General features: G+C 35.2%; 1 protein-coding gene across 2 annotated transcripts; it reads right to left on the bottom strand.

The window, feature by feature from the left end:
* Positions 1 to 1,248: 1,248 nt before the first annotated feature.
* LOC147858258 (NagB/RpiA/CoA transferase-like superfamily protein) lies at positions 1,249 to 16,591 on the bottom strand. 2 transcript variants are annotated; one of them, XM_087327091.1, is made up of 9 exons: positions 16,412 to 16,590; positions 15,764 to 15,891; positions 14,456 to 14,525; positions 4,455 to 4,559; positions 4,249 to 4,344; positions 3,917 to 3,973; positions 3,674 to 3,791; positions 1,885 to 1,951; positions 1,249 to 1,807 (listed from the first exon to the last, which is right to left on the bottom strand). In XM_087327091.1, the coding sequence occupies exons 1-9, from the start codon at positions 16,544 to 16,546 to the stop codon at positions 1,723 to 1,725; spliced, it is 861 nt and encodes a 286-aa protein (XP_087183217.1). In that variant the 5' UTR covers positions 16,547 to 16,590; the 3' UTR covers positions 1,249 to 1,722. The 2 variants fall into 2 exon arrangements, with proteins under 2 accessions (XP_087183217.1, XP_087183218.1); XM_087327092.1 differs by lacking the exon at positions 4,249 to 4,344 and having other exon boundaries at positions 16,412 to 16,591.
* Between the last annotated feature and the right edge of the window lie 10,770 nt (positions 16,592 to 27,361).

Here is a 27,361-nt window from a genome sequence, read left to right as displayed (position 1 = left end):
CCTCGCATCTCATGGTCATGTCTAATAATTTAGTGCAATTGGGGAATTCAACCCTATAAAAGAAATGTGGGTTAGTGAGAGAATACAAGCCTAGAGAGGGAGAGCAGAAAACTTTGTGTGTATGCACACACAACTATACGCTACATATTAGTATCCCAAATGGATATAAAAATGCAATTGTCAATGGCACACTAAGAATGGTGGTAGATTGAATGGTAGGTACAGCCTATATTCATCTATGAAACCTTAAACATCAAGGGAATTGCCAAAATCAAGAATCAAACGAATCAAACCCTCATGGCAAAGATTTAAATAAATTTTGAACAAAATCCTAAGTGATGGAACATTTAGTTAGATATATTTTACCATTTCACAAGATGTGGAGTAGCTTTAATCGAACTCAAGATATTCTACAACAAACCATCAAGTATAATGGAAAGTCTATCTAAAATTATGGTAGTTGTATCGATCTATTTTAGTACAACTACAGATATGGAGTTAATATACAATTTTTAACAAGAGACAAAATCACTTAGCATGGACTTTTAAGGTAGGCAATAAGATTCCAAATTCCAAGTCTATAAATCTAAGCCACATTGAGATGGAGGGGGGCTCACACAAGAAACAACGTACAATAGCAAATGTCACATGCATGAACTGCATCATTCATGCCATCCATCTATCCACTAATAATCAATCGATTCAATTATAGATATTGGGCATACAATAAATAATCCCATATCAAATCATACGTAACATGTTGGATAGGATGTCAGTTAATGAAATGTCAGCTCGTGATTTCAAAGTACCTTTTGTGAAGGCCAAACATATACATAAAATAATCTTTGTATATGCTAGCACTCTAATACATTTCTTGGAAACCATCATCCTTCCTACTACATAATTCGAAAAACATAATCAAAATTTGTCCTAATACAGCTATTCCATCACAAATATATGACCTTTCATGTAAAGTCTATGCACAAGATTTGCTAATATACAAAAACTTGAGAGCTTGTCTTGCATTAACACTATGCAAGTATAATGTGCATAAGATATCCCCAATCTACTCAAACCATTCCATCAAGGTGTCTATCATCAGAAATACAAGAAAGACAACATGAGAACAATGCTGGCACAAATATGGCCAAATTAGAGAAGTTAAACTGCTACATTTTTTAGCATAAGACTTATCGGAGGAAGAACAATCAAGAGGCTAAACTGCTGCAATTTCAAGCATAAGACTAATTGGACAGAAAACCATCAACAATAATTCCTTGACATATATCGAGACAATTCATAAATCCCAAATCTGCGGCACATATATGTGATCTCATTACTCTCACAAAGTGGACTTTACATAAGAAAACATGACATTGCTGATCAAAAAGGATTTTCTCATCAGGTCATACATCCAAAGAACAGATGAAAGGATATCACACCACATGGTGAGCCAAGTGCGAGGTGCACCATCCCCAATTATGACTTTCGGACAAACATACATGACTTCTTGGGAAATGCAACCCTTCTACATCTTACAGATTGCGAAAATATGGAGAGTATTACAATGGGATTTATCTTTAAGTGGATCGGACTGACAGGACCCTGAACAGATGCACCTCATTTATTTATAAAAAAATCATGCTTTCACATGCAATAGTGCTGCTAGGCAATGCCAAGGATAATAAAAATGCACATAGAAACTTTCAAAAGGTACATATATTACTGTTCCATTGATGTGAAAGCATTCCTGAATAATGATGTTCTAATTTTTACCCCACCGCTACTGGCCACCGCTGCTGCATATCTGGGATTACAAAGCATATTTGATCAAGCAGTTACAAAATTTTGGCATAATTTGACCCTTTAACGTTTACTACTTACGCTGCTTCAAGAATCAGACCATGTTCAACAACTCCATCTATAGCTTCCAAGTTTTCTGCTACTTCAGCTGCATGAATATAAAAAGATAAGGTCATTGGCATAATTTCGGTAAAAACATTCTATTTGTAGAAGCAATACTCAGCCATAGTCGAGAGAAAAAACATTAAATGATTCAAATCATAAGAGTAACAATGCCAGAGAGTCAATATTAGAATTCACAAGTCAGCCAGTGGCAATTTTAACTTCCAACTCAAGGATCATAGATTATGTCAACCACTTCATGCATAAAAATGACCCAGAATCTAGATGCTATTGCATCCCTACTCACACCAGTGCCACATAGTAGGTAAAAGGTTCATATATTTAAAGAGCTACACATGCCATTCACTTCAAAATATCCACGTGTAGAAATTGTGAGCCAGTATTGATATATCAATTCTATAAATTCAAAAAAATGTAAAGAATGCAAATATCAGTATAGAAGAATATCATTACTAGAATTAAATAACTTACTGACTAATCATGGATAATCTAAACTAGATGCTATTGCATGCTCTTTGATATATCAATTCTATAAATTCAAAAAAATTAAAATGTAAAGAATGCAAATATCAGTATAGAAGAATATCATTACTAGAATTAAATAACTTACTGACTAATCATGGATAATTTAAACTAGATGCTATCGCATGCTCTTCCTATTCCTATGCACTCCAAAGATGGTTATATTTCCAAATTTACCCATAAGGTCACAGAAAATGTTTTCTAACTCCCATCTTTGTCGATCACAATGTTTTTATTCTAATGTAAATAACTAATAAATAATATGGATTGATGAGGTGGTATAAACTTTTAGACTCTGTTGACAATATCACCTCATAAATGTCCAAACTTCAATTCATAGAGGGTGAAGAAAAAAGCTTTCTTATTATAGAGATATATCAAGATAATTGTCAATAATGTTCTAGAGACCATGGGAACCTTGTAAGTTCCCAGAGACTATGGCATTAGTAATAAGTAATGAATCTGACCCTTGAGTTCCTAGCAGTTTAGAAAATGACCTATAAGGAAAAAAAGTTCAAAGTATAAATTCATTAAAGGCATTAGAAAGAATTATCAAATTTTACTACATAAATATCAGTGGTCATTTGAGCTCTCACATTCCTCGCTATATGAGAGCTCAAATGATGATTGATATACATATTGGTTGGGTATGCTGGACTTTATTTCTATGCAGAAAACTATTCTTCGAGAATGAATTTGTAATTTAGGCAATTCAATTGCTTTGTGTCACAAATACCATGCTTTTTCTTAAACCTTACAACTTGAAGCAGGAATTCATCTAACCATCAGCTTTACCCTTTAGACCCATTCTAATTAGAAGGTGCATCATAGGCATGAGCAACACTTGTTCCTTCAAGAGGATGTGCATGCCAAGATTGAAAAACATTCAACCTTGTGAGGTGCATGGATAACATATACTTATATTTCAGACATGTAAATCTTTTAGGATCTCTCATGTACTCGAATTGATTCTCTGGAGTCTACTGTCTTGGTTAGTTATTCAAGGATCCAATGTACGTGATGAAGGCATCTTCCAGCAGCCTTTCAGATATATCGAAGAGACTTTCTGCAACATTTTGCAACCCCAGGTGGCAACAGTCCAGCATGGTTTAGCACTAATGTTAATTTAATTTTACTCTTGTATGAACAACTCACACGCCCTTATTCCTTATATACATAAATAATCCATACAAATTCTTATTTTGCTCAGTCTTACAAGACGTACATGGATTCACAATTGTTGAGGTGAACAATACATCGAGCACATAATGCCCCTCCTTGGTTATAAGAGGGAAATCTCCACCTAGAGGGCCAGTTTCTCCAAATGAGGGCCGCCTCCAAACCTACAAGCAATTCACAGAAAGAAATTATTTTAACAATATCAGATAGCATAGATATGATTACGATTGCCACTATTGCACACAATATATAATTCAGGTACATTCCTTTGTATTAATTACAAAATTACCTCAGCATCTCCTAAGAACAAATCATCTATCTCCTCTGCAGTTTCCAACCAGTTATCCTAAAACCAAACAGAATGTATCAATATGAACTTTATAATTGAACATTTTCTTATCACTGCAAAGGAAAAAGTGCCAAAACCAACATGGCATATTCTTCAGGATCATTTTTGAAGAAATGCAATGTATGAAATTGTACTACGCCTTTGGAAAAGGCTAAATTCACATCATTAGCATTCTTTAAAATATCATCATATACTAATCATTTTATCTGAAGGTAGCGATTTTTCAGAACAGCAAACATGAAACAGAAAGGAATGGGATCCAGACAATGAACCTGCTTAATAAGAACAGGAATGGCACCCTTAAGCTCTTGAACAAACTTTGATTCATCTATAATGAAGACAAATTGATTGGCAGATCGAGCAATGACCTTAATGGAAGAAAACATGTAACTAACGAATTAATTTGGAGAGGAGAAAACAAAAGTAAATATAAGACGTGCCAGAATTGGCCCTGAATCCTAATTGTGTTGCAACTTACTTTCTCCTTTATGATAGATTCACGACCATCAACACCTTTACGTCCAATAATAGCAAAAAGTGTCCCTTCTTGTATCATATCAGCATCATCAAATGCAAAATCTAGCTGCAGATGATAAGGAGATTGCATTATGAAAATAGATATCAGATCTGTTAGATATAATCAATGATCATCCCCAACTTGTCAATTTATCCCCATATCTACTTTTAGAGTGCACAATTTGTGATAGCCCCCAAAATGAGAAGTAGCTATTGTGCAGCCCAACCATATGAGTGGATAAGGTGTCAATCTAGGAAACCGTACATGAGTAGGACACAATGTATTAAGGAAAGAGCGAAGTAGGTTAATAGGATTGACTAATTAAGTCAACTAGAAAAATATTTTGTGGGCAATTTACGATATACTTAGTCTTGAAGTATATGTCATTGACTTTAAGATAAGTACTATCTAGTGTTGCCTTTTGACAGCTGTTTTGGGCAAATTTAACCGTATATAAAGGTTAATTTGAAAATGAAACTGTCAATCTTGACGGGCATATATTTTATAAAAACATAAAAATGAAGGTTTAAAATTTGTTAATACCATCAAATTTTGCTAAGGCCAAAACAGTAGTGTACATGTATTAGTAGTTAAAATTCATAGGCTATAGCATATAGTTTTATTTGAGAAAGGTAAATGTGTAAACATATGTTATGTTTACACATTCCTGTCTCTCCACTTGCTTCTACTTCTTTCTTGATTTCTCTCTTACTCTCTCCCTTGCTTTCATCAAGTTGTAATTCTTTTTGTCTTTCTTTCTCAAGTTCTTTGCTTTGATCAAGTTGTACTTTGTTCTTTCCCACCCTCTCTCTCACACACAAGTTATAATTGATCATTGATGGAATACATCCACAACTTTGCAACTTTACATCTCTACTTCTCTTCAGTAAGTGATCTCGATCTCCTCTTTATGATATTGTGTCTTTGTGTTATATATTTTTTAGCAAAATATATAAAAAATAATCTAGTTCAAGACAAATTATACAAGATGTTAAATGTTCCATAAAAAATCAAGGAATTTAATAATATAATAGATATTTTTAATTATGACTACTTCTCTTATGTTATGTGATAATTAATTAGGTACTTAGATAAGGTTTTGGGTTTTGGGTTAAAGGAGTGCATCTACAACTTTGTACCTCAACAAGTACTCAATGTGTTATCTCTCTTACTCTTTCCGGTAACATACACGCCCTCTCTTTATTGTTTTAATTGAAAGAAAGTTTTGTGGGGATTTTAATTAATATTTGGTTTAATGTTAACTTAAATATTGTCATGTTTTTAAAGTATTTTACAAAATATCTTTGTTTAGTTTTCACTTAGAAAGAATTCTTTGTTCTATTAATTCTTGTCCTCTATCAAATTCTTTTGTGTTTGTAAAATGTTCTCTATCCATAATTTTACATGATCCATTTTTTATTGTTAAGCATAATTATGGTTCCCAAAAGCAAAAATCAACGGACCATTAGTGCAATGTTTGCATAGAAACCACAAAATGATACAAATGAGATAAATATAAACAATGATTTAAATGAGGATATGGAATTGTTTGGGACTGATTTAGAGAGTTGTGCCTCTAAAATAATCAAAGAAAAGCCTAAAAGAAAATTTCGTGATACATGGAGAGATAATTTCCCATGGATACGACGCATTATGTAAAGAGAGAAAACATTGATGAAATGTAAATGGTGTGAGAAATATGCTAGTCTTGGGCCTTGCAGTGTATTACGTTGCAACTTGATGCAATTTTGACATGTTATAAGAACGGTATTCCAAAAAATTTGCTCGTCAAATGACAACAATTTGCTCGTAAAAATAAGGTCATGATACAAAGGCTTGTGAAATGGAACTCTACAGGTTTGTTGACACTTTATGTTTAAATTGTGAAGGCTATACTATGCATGAAGCTTGGCTTATGTTTTGCAAAATAAAGGTTTCGTGTGGTTCTCTAAGCAAAATCTCATCAAAGAGATTTAAAGAAATCAATTGAATATAAAACATTTAGATTATTTAATGTGAGTCTCATTGAATGGGCCACACATTGAAGAAATACAATCGGATCGTGTATATAAAATTTGTAAAGATGGATAGAAGGGTATAATATATTGTTTAGTACGAATATTCAATGTATTTACTTTTGAGGGCCAATTTTTTTGACAAACCGTCATAACCAGCACCCCAAGGCCCAAGACTAGCATATTTCTCACACCATTTACATTTCATCAATGTTTTCTCTCCTTGCATAATGCATTGTATCCATGGGAAATTATCTCTCCATGTATCACGAAATTTTCTTTTAGGCTTTTCTTTGGTTATTTTAGAGGAACAACTCTCTTGAGTTAAACTCTCTAAATAAGTCCCAAACAATTCCATATCCTCATTTAAATCATTGTTTATATTTATCTCATTTGTATCATTTTGTGGTTTCTATGCAAACATTGCACTAATGGTCCGTTGATTTTTGCTTTTGGGAACCATAATTATGCTTAACAATAAAAAATGGATCATGTAAAATTATGGATAGAGAACATTTTACAAACACAAAAGAATTTGATAGAGGACAAGAATTAATAGAACAAAGAATTCTTTCTAAGTGAAAACTAAACAAAGATATTTTGTAAAATACTTTAAAAACATGACAATATTTAAGTTAACATTAAACCAAATATTAATTAAAATCCCCACAAAACTTTCTTTCAATTAAAACAATAAAGAGAGGGCGTGTATGTTACCGGAAAGAGTAAAAGAGATAACACATTGAGTACTTGTTGAGGTACAAAGTTGTAGATGCACTCCTCTAACCCAAAACCCAAAACCTTATCTAAGTACCTAATTAATTATCACATAACATAAGAGAAGTAGTCATAATTAAAAATATCTATTATATTATTAAATTCCTTGATTTTTTATGGAACATTTAACATCTTGTATAATTTGTCTTGAACTAGATTATTTTTTATATATTTTGCTAAAAAATATATAACACAAAGACACAATATCATAGAAAGGAAAGAGAGATCACTTACTGAAGAGAAGTAGAGATGTAAAGTTGCAAAGTTGTGGATGTATTCCATCAATTATCAATTATAACTTGTGTGAGAGAGAGAGAGTGAGAAAGAAAGAAAGAAAGAACAAAGTACAACTTTATCAAAGCAAAGAACTTGATGAAAGCAAGGGAGAGAGTGAGAGAGAAATCAAGAAAGAAGTAGAGGCAAGCGAAGAGAGAGAGAGAGAGAGAGAGAGAGAAACAAACAAAAGACAGGATTGGGTTGAAAATAAAAGAAGCCCTAAGTTTATTTTCACACTATGTATATGTCCGAGCACTTCTTCTCCTTTATCACATCACGTAACATATGTTTACACATTTACCTTTCTCAAATAAAACTATATTCTATAGCCTATGAATTGTAATTTGTAACTACTAATGCATGTACTATTGTTTTGGCCTCAACAAAATTTGACAGTATTAACAAATTTTAAATCTTTATTTTTACGTTTTTATAAAATATATGCCCGTCAAGATTGGCGGTTTCATTTTCAAATTAACCTTCATATACGGTTAAATTTGCAAAAAATAGTCAAAACGGTCGTCAAAAGTATCTAGCACTAGCTTGTATCTAGGGAGTTGGGTCATATTAAATGACAAGTCAGCTAACAAAAAAGGAATATCTCCACTCCTATCAATTGACTTACACATTTATGTTACACTCACACCAAACAGAGAATATAATCCACTCTCTTGCACAATGGTTGTACCTATTATCGGTCCCCATTAATTTTGTAGTGAGTTGGTTCAGATCCCATCTAAGCTCTAAGGTGTGAGCGCATGGGTGAATTAACATTGTGAGCTACTCTCATAAGTAATAGAAAGTTTTTTTTCATATATCTATCTCTATGATTGTAACTCTTTATATTTAATCGATTCTCAATATTTCTAACAATCTTACCTTAAAAATACGCTTACAGTTATTTACACATACAAAACATAGAATAGACAATTCCAGGAAGAAGTTCCTCTCACTTGCAATTTTTTGAAGTGAATTTATACTTTCTTTCAAATCACAAAGAACAATTCATAGTATCAGCTATTCATGCATAAAAGCTTAGGATATACAACAAGTCAAAGGCAAAAAAAACCATGCACCTTCACTTATATGGCAAGTAGGTGTTAAAAACTAATAGAAACTTCTCAAATTTTAATAAGACTATGTACCAGCTATCCAAAATGCCTCCAACGCATGCATGTATGATACATCTAAAAAGGGTTCAAGTGTTTTTAAGGAAGAAAACTCGAATTAACCTAGTGTAGCTAATACATCCATGAATAGCAATACTATACTACATTAAGCCAATTAAGCTTCTGGACTCCTTGATACTAAATTCCACATTTCTCTGCAAAGAAAGGAGTAAAACACATAACAAGGAAGTGGGATAATTAAATGCGATGGCCAAGCCACGCAAGCCTCAAGCCTACTAGAAGCAGATCACAAACAACAGGTGGAGGGTGTGGATGTGGATGTGGCTGTGGTTGTGGCTGTGGCTGTGGCTGTGGCTGTGGATGTGGATGTGGCTGTGGATGTGGACGTGGACGTGGACGTGGACGTGGATGTGGATGTGGATGTGGATGTGGATGTGGATGTGGATGTGGATGTGGATGTGGATGTGGATGTGGATGTGGACGTGGATGTGGATGTGGACGTGGGTGTGGACGTGGATGTGGACGTGGATGTGGACGTGGGTGTGGACGTGGATGTGGACGTGGATGTGGACGTGGATGTGAACGTGGATGTGGACGTGGACGTGGATGTGGATGGTTTCAGTACTAGAAAGGTGTATTCATTACAAAGCCTCAATTTAAAGAGTGGGATATCTAGAGCCTTAACTCTTATAAAAGTATACGCTATTATTTGCCAAGTACATAGGTCACTAAAAATTACATAGAAAAACCTAGTTACAAAAGCTCTAACTCAATTGTGCGCCTCAATTAGACAAATAAAACTTGTCCCACTCATGGCAAAGCTTCTATGGACCACTTACATGATATCAAATGCCCTATCCTTAGACCATATGTCCACATCAATTGTTCCTTTAAAGATTTCCCACATCCAATGGAATTCTCCTGCTCTATATCGTCGTTTGGTCCATTCATCTTCATTCTCTTCCTCCATCCATTGCCTACAATCCATTATTGGATTTGCACAACTATCCACTATTGCTTCGCTATCACCTATCAACTTGGGTCCACTATCACTCTTTGTTATGGGCTCCATTGTGAGCATATTCATTTGCTCATTTGCTAAGGAGTGTATACTCTTATAATAATATCATACGATGTGGGAGATCAAAAAGATCAATTTGCACTTCTTCATCGGCTCTTTCCATTACTTCATGCTCATCAAGTAGTAGCAATACCACCACCATCACCATCGTTGATGTTGGCTCATAACCAAAATCATTGCATACATCTTACTATGCAATCGTCCGGTGTTGAAATGCCATCATTATCCCCATTGGTATCCTCTCGGCATCCAAAGAATGTGGTTCATCCTAGTGGTCATTGGTGTTAACGGAGATGTTAGCATTGGGCCCAACCCCCCTTTACTGGGGTGGGATACCAAAGAGAGCAAGAAGAGAGAGAGAGAGAGACACACACACACACAGAGGATTGATAAATGAGGATCTTACAAAGCATTAGCCTTTTATTGGCTTTTAGCATAATCACCGTTTCATAAGTCATGATGGAGTTGAGGGGAGTCAAATAAGGTATTTTCATTACAAATTCTCACTTTATCAAGCCTGGGATATCTAGAGTCTTAACTCTCGTAAACGTATATGCTATTGATTATCCAGCACATATATAACTAAGATCTACATAGTAAATCCTAGTTACAAAAGCTCCAACCCAGTTGGGTGTGACTCAGTTAGGCAAACAACACACAACATTCTTAAAGTTATTGAAGGGGGAGTAAAGTTTAATGGGAAAAAATGTAGATGGGTCAATATTACAAACCGATTGATCTTCTAGGTAGTTTAGTGGGAAGGCATAATAACACATTTTGAAACTCAAGGAAACAACAAACTAGCCTCTCTCTCAATGCAAACTTGAAGAGGAGAATACAAAGCCCATATAGATACCCAACTCTACAATCAATAACCAAAAGTGATTGTCTAGGTCAAGAAACAATTAAGTAACCAATACGTGCAAGATCAAGGATGTAACCCCTTTGATTTATCTTGTTTTTTATCTCAAGCTCTCCAATTGCCTCTTTCTTATGCCTAAACCATGATTTACTTGTCATTAACATTTCTTCTCAAATTGTGAGGTTATGATTCTTGAGCCCAAGCTCCAAGTTCCTCAATGGTATGTACTAATCTACAATTGAGATATTTGGCATAAATCTAGTCTCGTCCTTCCTGCATTATGAATATCCTAAGCTACACTTGTTATAGATCTAGAACTAAATAAATGCTACCATTGAACATACTTTTCCATTTTTATTTTTAAAGGTTTGCCTCTAACACTTACATATTGAAAAATGTTTGATCTTTCTCAGAATTATATCGACATGCTTTGGCAATATGTGATTCCCTAATTTTGTGAAAAAGAGATTAGCGATGTCCCTCATCGATCTTTTTCACATCTATATTTCATCATACAACATTCTAGTATAAATTTAAAACATAATAGACACCACTCATTCTTTGCATCCACATTTACTATCAATCAAGATCTCTCATTGCCGCATAAATGCACATGCACATGCTACTCAAGCGGGACTGTGGCAAACCTAGACCAAACAGGACGAGATGTCATGAGAGAAAACTTAAAAACCCCTCGTAGGTTGTCTCATGTAAATTCCCCTTTATCTAAGATAGCAGTGTCGAGGTTTCACTTGAGTCAAGGGCTCGCTAGCCGGCACCACGTTACACTCTCACTCACCCTCTCTCTCACTTTCACATCACAATGGCACAAGTTAAAAACAAGGTTAGGGCTAATCTCGATTCATGTCGAGGGCTCGCTAGCCGATGCTACGTTACACTCTTACCCATCCTCTCTCTCACACCACAATGGCACCAATTAAAAACAACGAACCTTGATTAAGAACGAAACAGAAGTTTTTCAACAAGAAAATCCCTTTTTATTTTTACGGTTTTCATCATTAATGGCAAAATAATCACAAAGGTAATTATGAGTAGTGTTTACAACAATAGTAATGAGGGTAGACTGGTTAAGCTAACAATGAAGATCCAAGCTTTGTGGTATCGACGAGGCCTCGTCTATGACCAATGGCACGCCACCTTCTTGTTGATGTAATGTCCTCATGGTACTTTGAGCTTCCTTCCTCTATCGGTAGCCAAACTCCATTCTTCCCTCAAACACACCCGCATGTTGTGATGGCTTGTTGCCGGTAAAGAAAAGCCCAAAACAAGAAGAGAAGAAGATGGAGAGGTGTCCAACTCCCCTCTCCCACTCTACACCCTAACAGCCCTAAGATGCAAGAAAAAATAGAAAAAGACGAAAAAGACACACTAAAAACAAAAAAATACAAACCTCCAAAACTCAAACACTAAAATGAGCCCTCTTATCCCCTTCTTATAGTGAGAGAGGCGCCACCAAATGCATTTAATGCTCACCTACCCCTCTTCCATAAAATATATAAAAGATAGTTCCTTTATGTGCCGATTAGAACTTGACCTCCACACTCATTTTACACAATTTATAGCCTTACCATTTAACTATTTTCTTTTTGTTAATATATTATAGTCTTCACATGTACATGTTCACATTTATGTGATTGTCCCTTTATCCCCTTTTTCCCCATTTCTACCTATGGACCCATCACATCACGACAATGGTGTCGTGAAGTTACGTGCGTGTATGTGAAAATTGAGCAGGACCACCAAGGACTTGAACTAGAGAGGATGGGTTGATTTGAGTCGTCACTTCCAGCACTTGTAATAATCTCTCTTAGGTATATGGATGATGTAGGTTATGCAAGTTACAGTTTTATATAATTTCTTGTAGTTAATTGATATTTCTATATACTTATATATATATGATTTTATGTGTTTATTTATTTATATATATATATATATATACATATATATAACATGTATATTTGAATACGTTAAGTGTATGGGTTAGAAGCATATGCATACATTCTTAACATGTATATATAAACACATAAAATCATATATATATATATATATATATATATATACTTATAAACAAACAAGTAAAATCATATATATAAATATCAGTTAATTATAACAAAATAAAAAAAATACTCTAACTTGCCTAACCTACATCATCAATACATCTTCATACGTACAAAAGTGCCAAAGTGGAACTTTTCCAATGGCCAAAAGCTACGACTCGAATCAACCCATCCGATCTAGTTCAAGTCCTCGTTAGTCCCGCTCAATTTTCACACACGTGTGTGTAACTTCACGACATTGTTGTCGTGATGTGGCAAGTCCAAAGGTAAAATATAGACAAAAAGGAAAAAAAGGGACAGCCACAAAAATGTAAATATGTATATATGAAAACATTAATATAATAAGGAAAGGTTTATAGACAAATGGTTAAGGTTAACAATTGTGGGAAAAAGGGCAGCAAAGTTCAAGTCCTAGACAATGCATAAGGAAGCTAACCTTTTATATTTTTTATAAAATAGGTGTAGGTGAGCATTACATGCGGTTGGTAAGCGCCTCTCTCACTATAAACAGGGGCAAGGAGGACTCTTCGGGTTGTTTTTGGTATTTTGGGGTGTTTGAAAGTTGGGAGAGGTCTTTTATTTTGTGAGTTTAGGATTTCATCTTTTTCTTCTTCTTACTTGGAGTTTAGGGTTGGGAGGGTGTTAAGTGTGAGAGTGGAGTTTAGACCAGATCTCTCCTTTATCTTCTTCTTATTTTGTTTTGGGATTTCTTCTCCTTCACCTAGCTATCATAACATGTTGGGTGAGCATAGCAAAAAGAAGTTCAGAGACGGTTCAATTCATTGGTCGAGGACGGATGCTCGAAGCGACATGAAGTACCCCACATCAACAAGAGGCAATGTGGTTAATAGTAGGTGGGATCGTCGAAGACCACAACATTTAGATCATCGTCGTTAGCTAAACTAGCCTAACCTTTGTTACCACCATTGTAAACACTTCTCATACTCACTATCATGATTGTCTTGTAATCATGTTGTAAACCCTATTCTGTAAAGGGATTTGCTTGTAAAGGACTAGAATTTTGGGTCTTAATATTGGTCTTGGTGTATAAAGCAGGTGTACTTAGCCCTAATCCTATGCTGACCGCTTAAGCAAGCGCCACTTTGACGAGAGGGAGAGAAAGAAAGAAAGAAAGAGAGAGAGTGAGAGCTTAGTCGAGTCGAGGGCCGGTGAGGAGAAAGAATTACTTGACTCTGAGGTTTGTTCAACTCAACCCTGAGGGCTCCTCAACTCTGAGTTCCTAGAGCCTCGTTAGGTGGAAGGGCTAATTCTTGAAAAAAGAGATTACATGAGGGAAACCCATTAGGGATGTTAAGTCTTCTCACATCATCACGTCCTCCCTAGTTCATCATGGACCTGCTAAGTAGCACAAGCACGCGCATTTTACACAACATTATACCTATATCTCATTCAAGCTCTATTGTGGTAATCTTAATCTTTTGTATTTTTTTAAACGTATTTAAGAGTGTTTTCATGTTATTTTTCTTCCATTGTTCGAGCTATAAGACATGAAAATTGGTTTTCGGGGGGAGTTCACACACATGAAGTAATGCATGATGTTGAATCCATCAATGGAAGACAACCATAGTTATTTCTTTCAAACAAATTACCTCATTGTCTATAAAATTGGAAAAGAAAGCTTCCATCATCCAAAAAGTCCAAGTCCTCATGCAGTAAGTTACTTGGTTAGAAAAGAGGAGAAAACTCTATCGAAATCAAATATCAACATGCATGATTTCCTACCTTTGGGTTATCTTCAAATGAACGAAGTGGTAATCCAGCTTTTGCAGCATCTACCGCACTTGAACCTGACCTGCTTAGTGAGAAATAGATCTCAAATAACACCAACATAAGATTGGAGAAGGGCCTAGTTTATGAAGCCAAATAATTGTATTACAGCACGCCATTATATCATGGAGTTTTACTCATGGTTTTCATATAGAATCCTTTATGGATCACTGATTGAGCCAGAGAAGGAAACGTAGCATAAGCCAACTCAACACAATCAGTGATGTGTAATGATCACATGGATAAAAGTCCACCCAAAAAACCTATCCCCCACTATTTGGAACTCTTTCTAGGAATGACCATTGATGATCTTCAAAAATAGCACAGCACTATTTTCATATATTAAATTAATTCAAAGCATTTTGATGTACTTACACATATCTAAGCTATCTATAAACACAATACTCCTTACCATAATCATCATAGACCCATAGATATAGACTCTAATAATAATAGTAAAACATATGAATGTGAATTTGGTTGTCATAAATGATTGTTGTGATTTGTGCACAGAAAACAAAATAGATGAATTTTCAATTGTGTTTTAAATTTGTGTATATCATCTATACTCCATATTGTGGATTACTTTGTCTTACCACTACTTTTCAAGTTCTTAAATGTACATTTTGAGATGGCATATTACAAGCCAAATATATATAGCTCTTTGAAGGGAAAGAGTATAATAAATACATGTCCAATTCTCCAATGTAAAAAACCTATGCCTGAGCTTTCGTGAAACTATGCATGGTCGAAAATTCCCACTAGCTTGTATCTAGGGAGCTGAGTCATATTAAATGACAAGTTAGTTGACAGAGAAGGAATATCCCCACTATCAACTAACCTACACATTTAATGTGACACTGAGACCGAATAAAGAATATAATCCACTCTCTCTATCTCTTACATCTGTGACTATTTCCTATCCCCACTAATTTTGTAGTCGATTGGTCCAAATCCCATCTAAGCACTAAGGTGTGAGTTCATGGGTGGACTACCATTGTGCACTATTCTCGTATGTACTAGAAATTTTGTTTTCATATATACATCTCTATCCAATCAATTCTCAATATTTCTAACAAGATTTATTCATGTGTGTGTATGATGCGCGCTAGATCAAAACAAAACCTTGGTGGGTCCATTAATATGTTCTCTGTTTTTCTTTCCAAGTACTTTCTTTTGATAGCATATTGTAAGCCGAAAATGAAGATTCATTTTTCTGAAAGACATAAGAATGTACGGAGAAAATGAAATAAGAATACTAACATGGGAACTCCGACAACATCTCGGAGGGTTCCATTACTGAGCTTCTGACCAATGTAAGAGATGGCAGCCGAAGATCCAGATCCTGTGCCCAACCCTACTAGCATCCCATCCCTCACAAAGAAATCAACCTAGACACAGCAAGAGGAGTTGAAACTTATCACACAAGGCAATGATGTAACATAAAACAAGCTATTAACCAAAGCATTTACATGAAGGATCCCTAATGAGAGATTTTGATCATATTGCTAATGATATTTTATTATCCTAAATTCTAATGGAAGATATTTAAACCCTAGCACTAATCAGAGCGATTAACCATTAACCCTAAACCCTAATAGGTGAGATAGAGGAACCCTTACCCCAACCACATAGGATAAGCTAAAATTTACCCTAATGCTAAGCTCTATACAGATACATTAGCTCTAAAATGACATATACTAATCCTGAGCTAGAACCCTAATGTGGGATACAAACCCGATCCCTGACCCTACCCCTGATATATATATTAACCCTGATACTGAATCCTAAAGAGATGTAGTAACATAACCCTAACCCTGACCGGAGATAGTAAGTCTACACCTAACCTTGACCTTGACCTTCATCCTAATCCTAAAGATAGAGAAAACTGTGAATTTGCGGAGGGCTTACCGTTTGTTTGGCTGCATCATCCAACCTACAGGAGATGATGGGCTTGAAAAGGTTGGGCGTATGAGTAGGGGCAAGGATCAATGGTGCTGTGGAGGAGAAGGGGGAGAAGCAGAGGCTCCTCTGCCATATCCCCATGGAGTGGCCAGCCAAACAAATTATAATCCTCTCTCTGACCCCCCCCCAATTTGAGTGTCTTTTGTGGCCCTGAGGTTTTTGTTATTCCCACCAATGCCCTTGCTCAAAAACACCTCTCCACCAAGTACCCTAATGTTAAGTTCTTAAACTATTATTTTACACTAGTTGTCTCACGAGTCTCTATTACTCCATAGACATATCTCTTAATTTCATGGATCCCATTGTGGAACGTGGGGGTTGAACCCATGACCTTTCCGGTCTCCATTTGGTAGCCTTGTTAACTAAGCTAACTCTCTCTCTCTCTCTCTCTCTTTTCTTCTTCTTTCGTAAATGTATGTTTATATTAAAACAACATGATAATACAAAAAAAACTTGCTATCAAAACTACATCAAAGGTAGCGATGTGGCAAGGACAACCTTCTAAGGTGCTGCAATACAAAGCAACACAAAGGTAACTCATTTGGGGACAAAGTTCCCTCCCATACAACATAATTGTGAAAATTGCCAAATCAACTTTCCTCTTATCCTACATATCTATTGAGATACTCCAGAAAGCCCATCAAATAAGAAAGCATTCCGCAAGTTCCAAATATACCACATGCCCAAATACCCGCAAATAATCAAACACAAACTTATACTCTAGGGATGTTAAAACTCTATCACCTTCAATGAAAACCCATTGAAAAGGTGACAAAACATTTCCAGTTAATGACCCCCACAGTTGTGATATACCTATCCATATACTTTTAGTAACATGGCAAGATATAAACCCGTGTCGAGAATCTTCATCAACCGTCGTACAAAAGACACATGTACCGCTACCAATGTGTCTTCGTTTTAAAGCCCTAGCCAAAGGTAACCCACCAACCATAGCATGCCAAAGAAACACATTTGCACGTAAAGGAAGATGAGACTTCCATCCTGCATCTAAAACTCTAGCACACCATTCACTTCCACGGATAATGTGCCATGTATCCAAAACCTTGCTCTATACCCAAACTCTATCCTTAACCAATTTATGGTAAACATCATTTGTGTTCACTGCAAATAATGATTTCTTGTCATCAAAAAACCAATCTCTCCACGGTTCCACCACCACCAATTGTGGAATCGGTGATGATAAAATAGGCAATTGTACTATTGTTTGCCAAATCTGACCATATCTTGGAGGTATATGAAATCTACTTCTCACGGTTCAAAAAACCATCATCTGCCTCTGTGACTCTAAAATACCATCCTCCACAGTTACCAAACATAGTTTTGCCCTTCTATTAAACTTTGACTTTAAACTGTCTTTTCCATCCCACTGTAATAATCTTGAAGATGCTATTACCTTTGCTGGCAAAGAGTTGCAATCTTTTCTACAATCAGGTGGTTTCCAATTGAACAACTTCAAACTTTTTTGCCAAGAGACCACTAAATGTTGAACATATAAATGATCGAGTGCTATTAATAACATGCCACCATGAAGTTCTAATTTTTGTTTTACCATGTTGTATCCCCACTTTCTACACAAAATAACAAATTATCTCAACCCATGGTTGAGAACCTGAACACATCTCTTTCAAGAGACTAAACCTTCGAGCAACCAAATGATCTTCCAATTTGAGTAAACCAGCTCCTCCTAAATGTTTTAGGGTACATATATGAAGCCATGAAACCCAACTGATACCAACGTTGGACTCTTTCTCCCATAACGTATACATAAGAGCACGAGCCAAGTGATCAAATGATTTCTTTGTCCAACATAACAAAGGCAAAAAATATGAAATCATCAAAATCATAATTGCTTGCACCACTTTGAGACGAGTACCAAACAACCAAGCTTGGGACTTCCAATATATAAATTTATCTACTATGGTCCCAGATATCCAAGTTAGGCTTTGATTTGGTGAAATATCCACACCAATCGGGTAGCCCAAATGCCGACAAATCTTCCCTTTATCTAATATTCAACCACTTCAACCAAGATTAACCAAATCTTGTTCAATGCATCTATTCAACAATGACTTGTGCATATTAATATGTAAACCTGATGCTAAGGCAAACACCTTCCACACCTCCATGGCTTTGGCTATGTTACTGGGATGCGCCTTGAGAAACAAAAAAGAATCATCTACCAATGCTTGAGCTATTAGCTAATTCCCTGAGGGTAAAACAAGTCCCACTATATCTTGACATATCGCTAACTCATGCATTTTAACCAAATCTGGGTGGGTAACAATGGCAAATAATAATGGAGTCAATGGACATCCTTGTCTCATTGACCTTGTTAATGATATTGCCTTAGTCACTCCCCCATTTAACATGACATGTGACACTGCACCTAATCCCAACATAAATGAGAGTCGAGACATCCTTATACCAAAACCCATCTCAAACATAAGTTGGGCAAGAAATGACCAATTGACATGATCATAAGCCTTCTCAATATCCAATTGTATCATAGCAATTTATTGTTTTGATGCCTTGGCATAATCCATAGCCATTTGAACATTTTAAATGTTATGAAGGATGTCCCTTCCTTCAATAAATCCATACTGCATTGGATGTACAATAGAGTGTAATACCTTTTGAAGTCGATTGACAATTACTTTGGTAAAAATCTTGTATAAACCACCCATTAATGATATTGGCCTCCATTGACCAAATGAAGTAGGAGAAGCAACTCTAGGTATAAGTTTGATGAGCCCAATCTTCCAAGAATTAGGCATGTTACCACAACTCCATACCAACCTGGAGAAATGATTTAAAAAACTCGTTCGTAATTCCATCCCAACCTGGACTTTTATCGTTTGCAATATGTGATAAGACATACTCCACCTCTTCTTCTCTTATGTCCTCTTCTATACTCATCACAACCAGTTGCCTAACATTGCCCTTGATGGATTGAAAAAACATTGCTCGTGCTTCTTTCATATCATTGTCTAGAATACTTTCATGACCTAGAAGTTTTGTAAAATGTTGAATACAATTATCAATAATTACTTGTGGATTTGTACTCAATGTTCCATAACTTCTGTGCGTACCACATTCATTCTGGCATGAGATGCATGTAACCCATGAAAGAATTTATGTGAGACAGAGTTACGATCATATACCTCTTGTTTCTTGTCCCTCACCCAAAACTATTGATAACTTCTTACCTCAAGATCTTGTAGTGCTTGTTTCAAAGGTAGCTCTCTCTCTCTCTCTCATCGTAATTACCTTACCTAGTGGTAAGTTGTTAGCACTACAAGCACTATGTTGTGGGTTCGAAACCCAACTTCTTCACCTCTCTATTATATACTTCTTATATCTCCCTCTCTCAATGTGTTGATAATTGGCTAATCCCTATAGTTACATTAAGTAGAATAATGAAAGGTAGACCAATATGTTGATTTTCTTGCATCTCTACTATTCGATCAAGTGCGAAGAAATGTGGTAAAAGTATTATCTTTTAACAATATATTGAGCCGTAGAATAAGATTAAAACTAGTCTACGTATGAGTAGCTTGGCAATTATTGATATTAACTAGTATTGCTCGTCTTGCCAACAAACCAACTTCAAGGTGGCTCTGAAGAAGAGCACCCTAGTAAGACGTAGCCTTCAATAAGGGTATCGAACAACATTACTTTTTTAAGTTGTTCCACTAAAAAAATATGCATTGAGTGCTTCAACCTGAGCCTCGCATTGAGCATTGTTATAGACCATTAGGCAAAATAATATATTAATGTATATTTCATACTTGAGTGTGCATTTGTGATTAAAGCAAAGGGAGGCAACAAAAGGCATGACTTAATTTCAGAGTAGTAAATAAATTGGGTACTTTCAACATTATGAAACTTGCAATGCATGCCTAGCTTGGAAATCATCAAGGAGTCATAAGACTAATTTCATGTGCACGTTGGAATTCAATATCTTATAAAACAACTCAAATAATCTCTAACGCACAATGTGAAAATGTAGTGTATAAATCATGCCCCAATATTGGCTTTAATGTATGACAATTGTTAGCCTTTTATGCTTTGCAACCATCATAATATTGGATCCAATCTTAACCGATGCATAAGTTGTTTTGTTCATAGTTAAAATTAATTGTATTTTGCTTTGAAACCATACACATTAACAACGGCTCTTAAAACACAACGTTAATTTCCACCAATCTCCATATTATTCTTTGAGATCATGCACATTAACGAAAATGCTCTTAAAATGTGGTGTTAATTTTTACGACTCTCCATTTTTAGATTATGATCGTGTACATTAACAATGTGATTTTAAAACATGATGTTAAAAATTTGTTGTACTCCATATTCCAACTTAAGATCATGTACTTGAACAAATAGCTCTTAAAGAAAATGTCAAAGTCTCACTTCAAGGTGGAAAACAATAATATTATCCAAAAAAAATTGTATAATGCACATTCAAGTGGCTCATCCTAACAAAATAAATCCATCAATCACACGAGTTGTTCAGTTTGAAATTTTATTGAGCTCTAATTCATCTACATGGGTTGATATTTAAGGGACAATGTGTGAACAACTAGGAGCTCAACATATATACCGTGGGGATACAAAATATTAGAAGTGTAAGAAAATTTAGTTATATTGTAATCGTTAAGGATACACGTACTTGAAAACATTTGTAGCTTATGAAACACGAACTTACTAGCTTCGTATTGATTCTACCATACAAGCATGGTATTTATCTTATGAGTATAGAACATTGGGTTTTGTTGAAGGTAAGTTAATGTATTCATGTTTATTTGACGTGAAACTTTGTGGTAAAGGCAAAGGAGTTCATTTTCATTTATGAGGATTGCCAACCTCAAACCAATAAATGTTTGTTTAAAGACGATGAAATACGAGTTATCTTGTTTGGCACCTATTACTTTTGGCACAGTAAACGCAAAACGCGTTTGACTCCAATACTCTAGTATAAGCCGATACAATATGTATATATAATATATCAACATTTACAGAATAAATTGTGCTACCAAGATTCATGTTTATTATCAAAACAACACCAAATAGAAAGGAAGTACTAAAAATATCTAATCCAGCCATGTACTAGTTTTCCTTGAGAAAGACTTGAAAGTCCATTGCAAACAAGTTTATACATTTGGCATTTGATTAGCCATGTCTCCGCACTTTGAGGTGAAGTTTTATATATTATTATTAACTATGTCGCTTCGCATTTTTAGCAAAAGGAGGACATCAATTAAAACAAAAACAACACATCAATGTCTACCAGACCATATGTTTGCCTACCCCTCGTTTCATGACAAGTTCATTCATAACTCGAACAAGACCATCTTATATGAAAATAGAGTTGGATCATTCAAATACTTCTTCATTTACAATAGTTGGAGCTTTACATGAACTCCCCAACCAATGTCATTGTAAGAATAAACTGAAATATTAATATAACATATAAACGAGATTGTTTTACTTTGTCAATGTATGTGAATGGGTATTTACAACCTTTTTTAACCTACCACAAGCATGCAAATCTTAAGCCCCCCTACATGTAACATAAGGATGTATAGTGTGTTGGTATACACACCTTTTCATCCCTGCCTATTGGTTGTTCTAGCTTTTCACGAGATTACAAAAGAATACATGTAACTAGTGTGTACGTAATACTCAATTTGTGCACTGTCATAGTAACATAAGATAGTTGGGCTTGACTTAATCCAACATGTTTGTGCTTGTGAATCAATCATGGGGCACACAACTGGATCTATTGCATATTTTATGGAATATATATTGTATAAAACCAAAATGTAACCCAAATTTACCATTGGCGCATATGGATTTGTGGTGGAAGGCATCATAAGTGCAACATGTTGTAAGTTTGATCATGTACGACTAAGAATTAGGTGTAGAGCAATGCTCATTTGGTTCCGAACTTATCACGTGCATCATAAATTGCACGTAAATCACAACATGGACAATATTGTACCATAACCGAAAATTTGGAAAAAGAAAATGGAATACAACACACTTCACCAATGTGACATACATACTACATCCTATTGTCGACGAAAGTTTAGATAATAATAAACTTTATTACTTGCATACTATAATCTATTTGTCAATTAAGTATCATTATGCTAACTTACAAGTTACAACATAACGCACCCATGCATAGAGACATACATATACTCTCTCTCTCACTCTCTCTCTCTCTCTCTCTCTCTCTCTCTCTATATATATATATATATATATATATATAGACCCTAAACAACAAGGTCGTGGTATATATATATGTATACCACGACCTTATGGTTGATCTATGGAGATAAATTATAATATAGGAAGTATTTTCTACGCTTGGATGAACATTTATCTATTAGGGAACAACATTTTTTAAGAATTGTAATCCATGCATGACAACAATTCTCACTGCCACATGTTGGAAATTGTGAATTGTTGAAGGGGGTTTAAAGGGTTAGGTTTCAATTCAAAACATGGTAGAAAGTGATGAGAAACCATCGTGGTTACATAGTTTTGTGTGTAAAAATAAGGGTGAGTGAGGAAATTCATGAAAGAAAGAGCCCCATGTTACATATATGTTTACACATGGCCATTAAAATGACTTGGGAATTGGTGTTTTTGTTATGTCAACTATCTTGATATGAGAGAGTGGCATAAAACATTGAGCTTGGATTGAGGGAACTATGTCATTCACTATAACATTTTACACCAACTATGGTAATATAAAGTAATTAAAATGTGGGAGATAAAGGCCATGTTTTTCTTATGATCTAGCAACGTTGAAATGAAAGTGTTTCTTGATGATGATGATTTGAGAGAACATTGACATTCACACCATGGTGCATAGACAACATTTACACCAACGATGGTAATATATCATTTAAAATGTGGGAGATGCATGGCATGTTTTTCTTCTTTCGGTTGAGATGAAAATGTTTTCAAGGAATAAAATTTGGTGCATACCAAAAATGGATTCACAATACATCAGGCATGGCCAATTTTTTTGGGATGAGTAAGTGGTAGTCAAGTTTTTAACTCATGAAGTGAACATTTTTCCACGAAGGACGGTTTTTCATCTACAATTAAGAGCTCTTCAAATTATGCGTTGCCTCTAAAATACAAGTGCATGAGACATCCATGACTCAATGAAAATTTTGAAGTCAATATTGATTCTCTATAACTCATCCAAATTCTATACTAAGTTAAGTTGGTTCATCGACAATCATGGGTCAATAACCGTGAACCCTAATGATTGATTGATTGATTTATGAAAGAAACAAGTCTTTTAATATTAGACTATGGGATGGGTGTTTTTTTATATTGGGGGAAAATCCAAGAATAAAGCTTTTGTTACTCCCCCAAATGCGCCTAGTCAACTCCCAAAAAGAGAGAAAAAAGGGATGCATTGACCATACATTTGTTCGAGGTGGTTAGCCAAAGCATCTCTAGGAGAAAATAAACCTTACGAGGTATTTGAGGATTTTTTTTGCTATGAGAATAAACTTGCGCATGACCACTGATTGTAAGTTATGGAGCAATGTCATCGCTTGCCAAACATGAGCAATTATTATTCTTATTATGACATTGTTGAGAGAAAACTCTTGTGTTCTTGTATTAACACTTACGGTGTGGATTTGAGCAAATACTCTTTATTTTGATCTTTCGTTTGAAACATGAATAAAATAAAAATACCCCTAATTATCATTATTCCCACCAAACATTGGTTAATATGATTTCAAACTAGTATGGTTAGAAGAATGCAATCTTGGACATGGAATAGTTTTTGATAGATAACTACACGGTCATGCATAGAGATATAATGGCACAATCGTGCATGGGTCATAGATTTATCATGACATTGTCATGGGCCATGGATAGGTCATGGTTGGGTCATGTAAAGAAAAATACATATGTTTTAAAGCTCGCCATCATGGAGGAAACAACCAACTTAATATAAGGAAAATTGCCATATAACTTACTAAGTGCATACATCTTGTTGTCACAAAGGATATACGACTCTGAGCATTCATATTATACACAATCTCTCTATCATGTTGATAAGGTGGAACAAGGTGCTATAGTTGTCATCCTATTTGTACAACCCATTTCATATTTAGTTGAACATCCAATCTTTAACTTGTATTGACGTAAAATATGTTACTAATATTGGTTTCCTATAATATAATCATCCATTCTTCTACCTATTACTAGATATAGTGTGACCACATGTAGATACAATCTAGAATCACCACCTACTATAAAGACGACGGTATTTGTGAAGGTAAATGCAAGTGTGAAACTCATATGACTAATTTACACCACCGATGACGAAGATTCACACATGACTAGCTCCATGAATAGAAGCAGTTTACATCGTTACAATGTAGTCCATCTCTCTCTCTCTCTCTCTCTCTCTCTCAAAGCAGCATTGCATGCCTATGTTTACCACATTCACATCATCAATGAGCATTTCAAATACTGCCTATCTCATGTGAAAAATCAAACAAGGTAAATTTTTTATCCTCCTAACTTTATAAATCGTTTGTCTTTATGAACATCTAATTTTTAATTTTTGTTGATTCGAAAAATATAGTACTAATATTAGTAGTGTTCATACAATTACGCAACCATAGATAGATGTGTAGGTGATTTGGAGTACAAATATGAGTAGGTGTTGGCTACATTTGGCCACACACATGAGGGATTTAGTGGAGAATACGTGGTTTGTAGAACCTTATCCAGGAACAATGAAACAATAACATATGGGTATGAAGATTGTTGATTTGGCTGGGCAGTATACATACATACATCTTTCGCCACACTATGTACACTTTAAGGGTTGATGGTTGCACCTTATAATATTATGATCTGTCATATCTTTCAAGAAGGTATATGCTTTTTAGTCTCTCATGTGAGGCCAAATGTTTAGTGTTAGTCAAGTGCCAAGAAGACGACGGTTTTATTCACAAGAATATGACATAAAAAGTTTGTGTTAAGGCTAGTAGTAAAATGCTCGATTATTTTGATGCAATAAAAATAACAAGCATTTAGAAAATGATAGACAATTCCAAATTTGGTCATACGAAGATGGTAGGCAAGCACAATTAGACTACCTTCACGTCCAAACATGTAAAAGTTCTATGAAGCAAGAACATGCTTATATTTTAATAGGATGACACATTCAGAGTGAATTAGCTATTACAAAGTTGTCAAACACATAGGATAATGATCTTTTATGATTACCCCATGGTTTCTAAACCAAAGAGCTCATTCCATAAACTTCACATTGCTATAGAAACTGGCCCATCCATGCTTTATGAATTGAACACAACCATTTGTTCAATGTTGCGTATTGTTCGTCTCTCATGAATGTTGAGCAAAATGAACAATTTAGTGTTTAGGTTGCTACCTATTCAAAATCCAAAACTTGTCCATTTTTTAGAAGTTTCACACTCCTTCAAAAAGTTGTTCACTCATGCACAACTGTACCATGAATATTTAGCCCGCGTACACTTTTTGTAAATGCTAAGCAGCAAGAACCTTACACCATCTCTCTAGATTTATCTTCTTTTTTCTTTTTTTTATATAAGATTTTCTTCAATAGTATTAAGAACAAAACGCGCGAAGACTACAACTTAGATTCATCTTTTCATTATGGAACTTGCCTAATTCAATCGAATAGAGCAAGTGTTGTGACAGTGTATCAAACAAATAAACAATCACTTTTGAGTGTTGCACTATGGTTGTTGGTTACACAACTTCTTTCTAGGTATTATATCAAACAAATCAACAATCTCTCAGAGATGTTGTGTTATTGTTGTTGGTTACACACAACTTATTACTTGGTTATTTGTTCATTATTATTTCGTTAGCTCTCTCTCATTGTGTTAATGACATATCTTAATGGTGACACTTGCTCTCTCTCTCTCTCTCTCTCTCTCTCTCTCGCTCGGGTGGTTAATTTTGTAGACATCATCGCATTGAAGTCATAATTTTGGGAGAGCTCAAGGTTGATCCTCGATAGGGGGTTGGCCGCATCTCAACTAAAATCTAAACTCTAATCCATCCCTCTTGTTCTCATTGTATAATTATATATACTCGAAAAGAACGGGAGAATACCAATACCGTGTTGTCACCACCATAATGACGAGAATGTTATGGCAATGTAAACCCATTGTGTTTGAAAAGAACAGGAGAATACCGAAACTGTGTTGTCACCACCATAATGACAAGAATGTTATGGCAATGTAAACCCTTTGGGTTTGAAAAGAATAGAAGAATACCAATATCGTGTTGTCATTACCATAATGACAAGAATGTTATGGCAACGTAAACCCTTTGGGTTTGAAAACTACAAGAGAATACCGTATACTGTGTTGTCACTACCATAATGACGAGAATGTTTTGGCAATGTAAACCCTTTGGGCTTGAAAACTACATGAATACCAAAACCGTGTTGTCACTACCATAATGATGAGAGTGTTATGGCAATGTAAACTCATTGGGTTTGAAAACTATAGGAGAACACCAAAACCATGTTATCGGTACCACAATGAGGAGAACATTATGGCAATGTAAACCCTTGTTGAAAGACTAGATGACTTAAAGGCAACTCTTCACATTACAAGGTGCTTGGAAAGCTTAAATGTGAGACTTGCCAAATAAAATAAATTCCTTTCAATTAATGGAAATAGATACATATATGTCTAATGTCCATTGGGGAGCAATTCAATGTGAACCTAGCCCATGGTGAGGATCAAACTAATCACCAAAGATAATCGAACCAAAAGCCTGTTTATTGTACTCCAATTATCCCAAAGACCCACTCCACTA

The sequence above is a fragment of the Azolla caroliniana genome, unplaced genomic scaffold (genome assembly GCF_043228905.1).
Source record: "Azolla caroliniana isolate FFs.n. ecotype wild unplaced genomic scaffold, voAzoCaro1.0.p SCAF_11, whole genome shotgun sequence".
Lineage (NCBI taxonomy): Eukaryota > Viridiplantae > Streptophyta > Polypodiopsida > Salviniales > Salviniaceae > Azolla > Azolla caroliniana.
The sequence above is the reverse complement of the archived record's forward strand: the minus strand, read 5'-3'. Positions and strand labels throughout refer to the sequence as shown.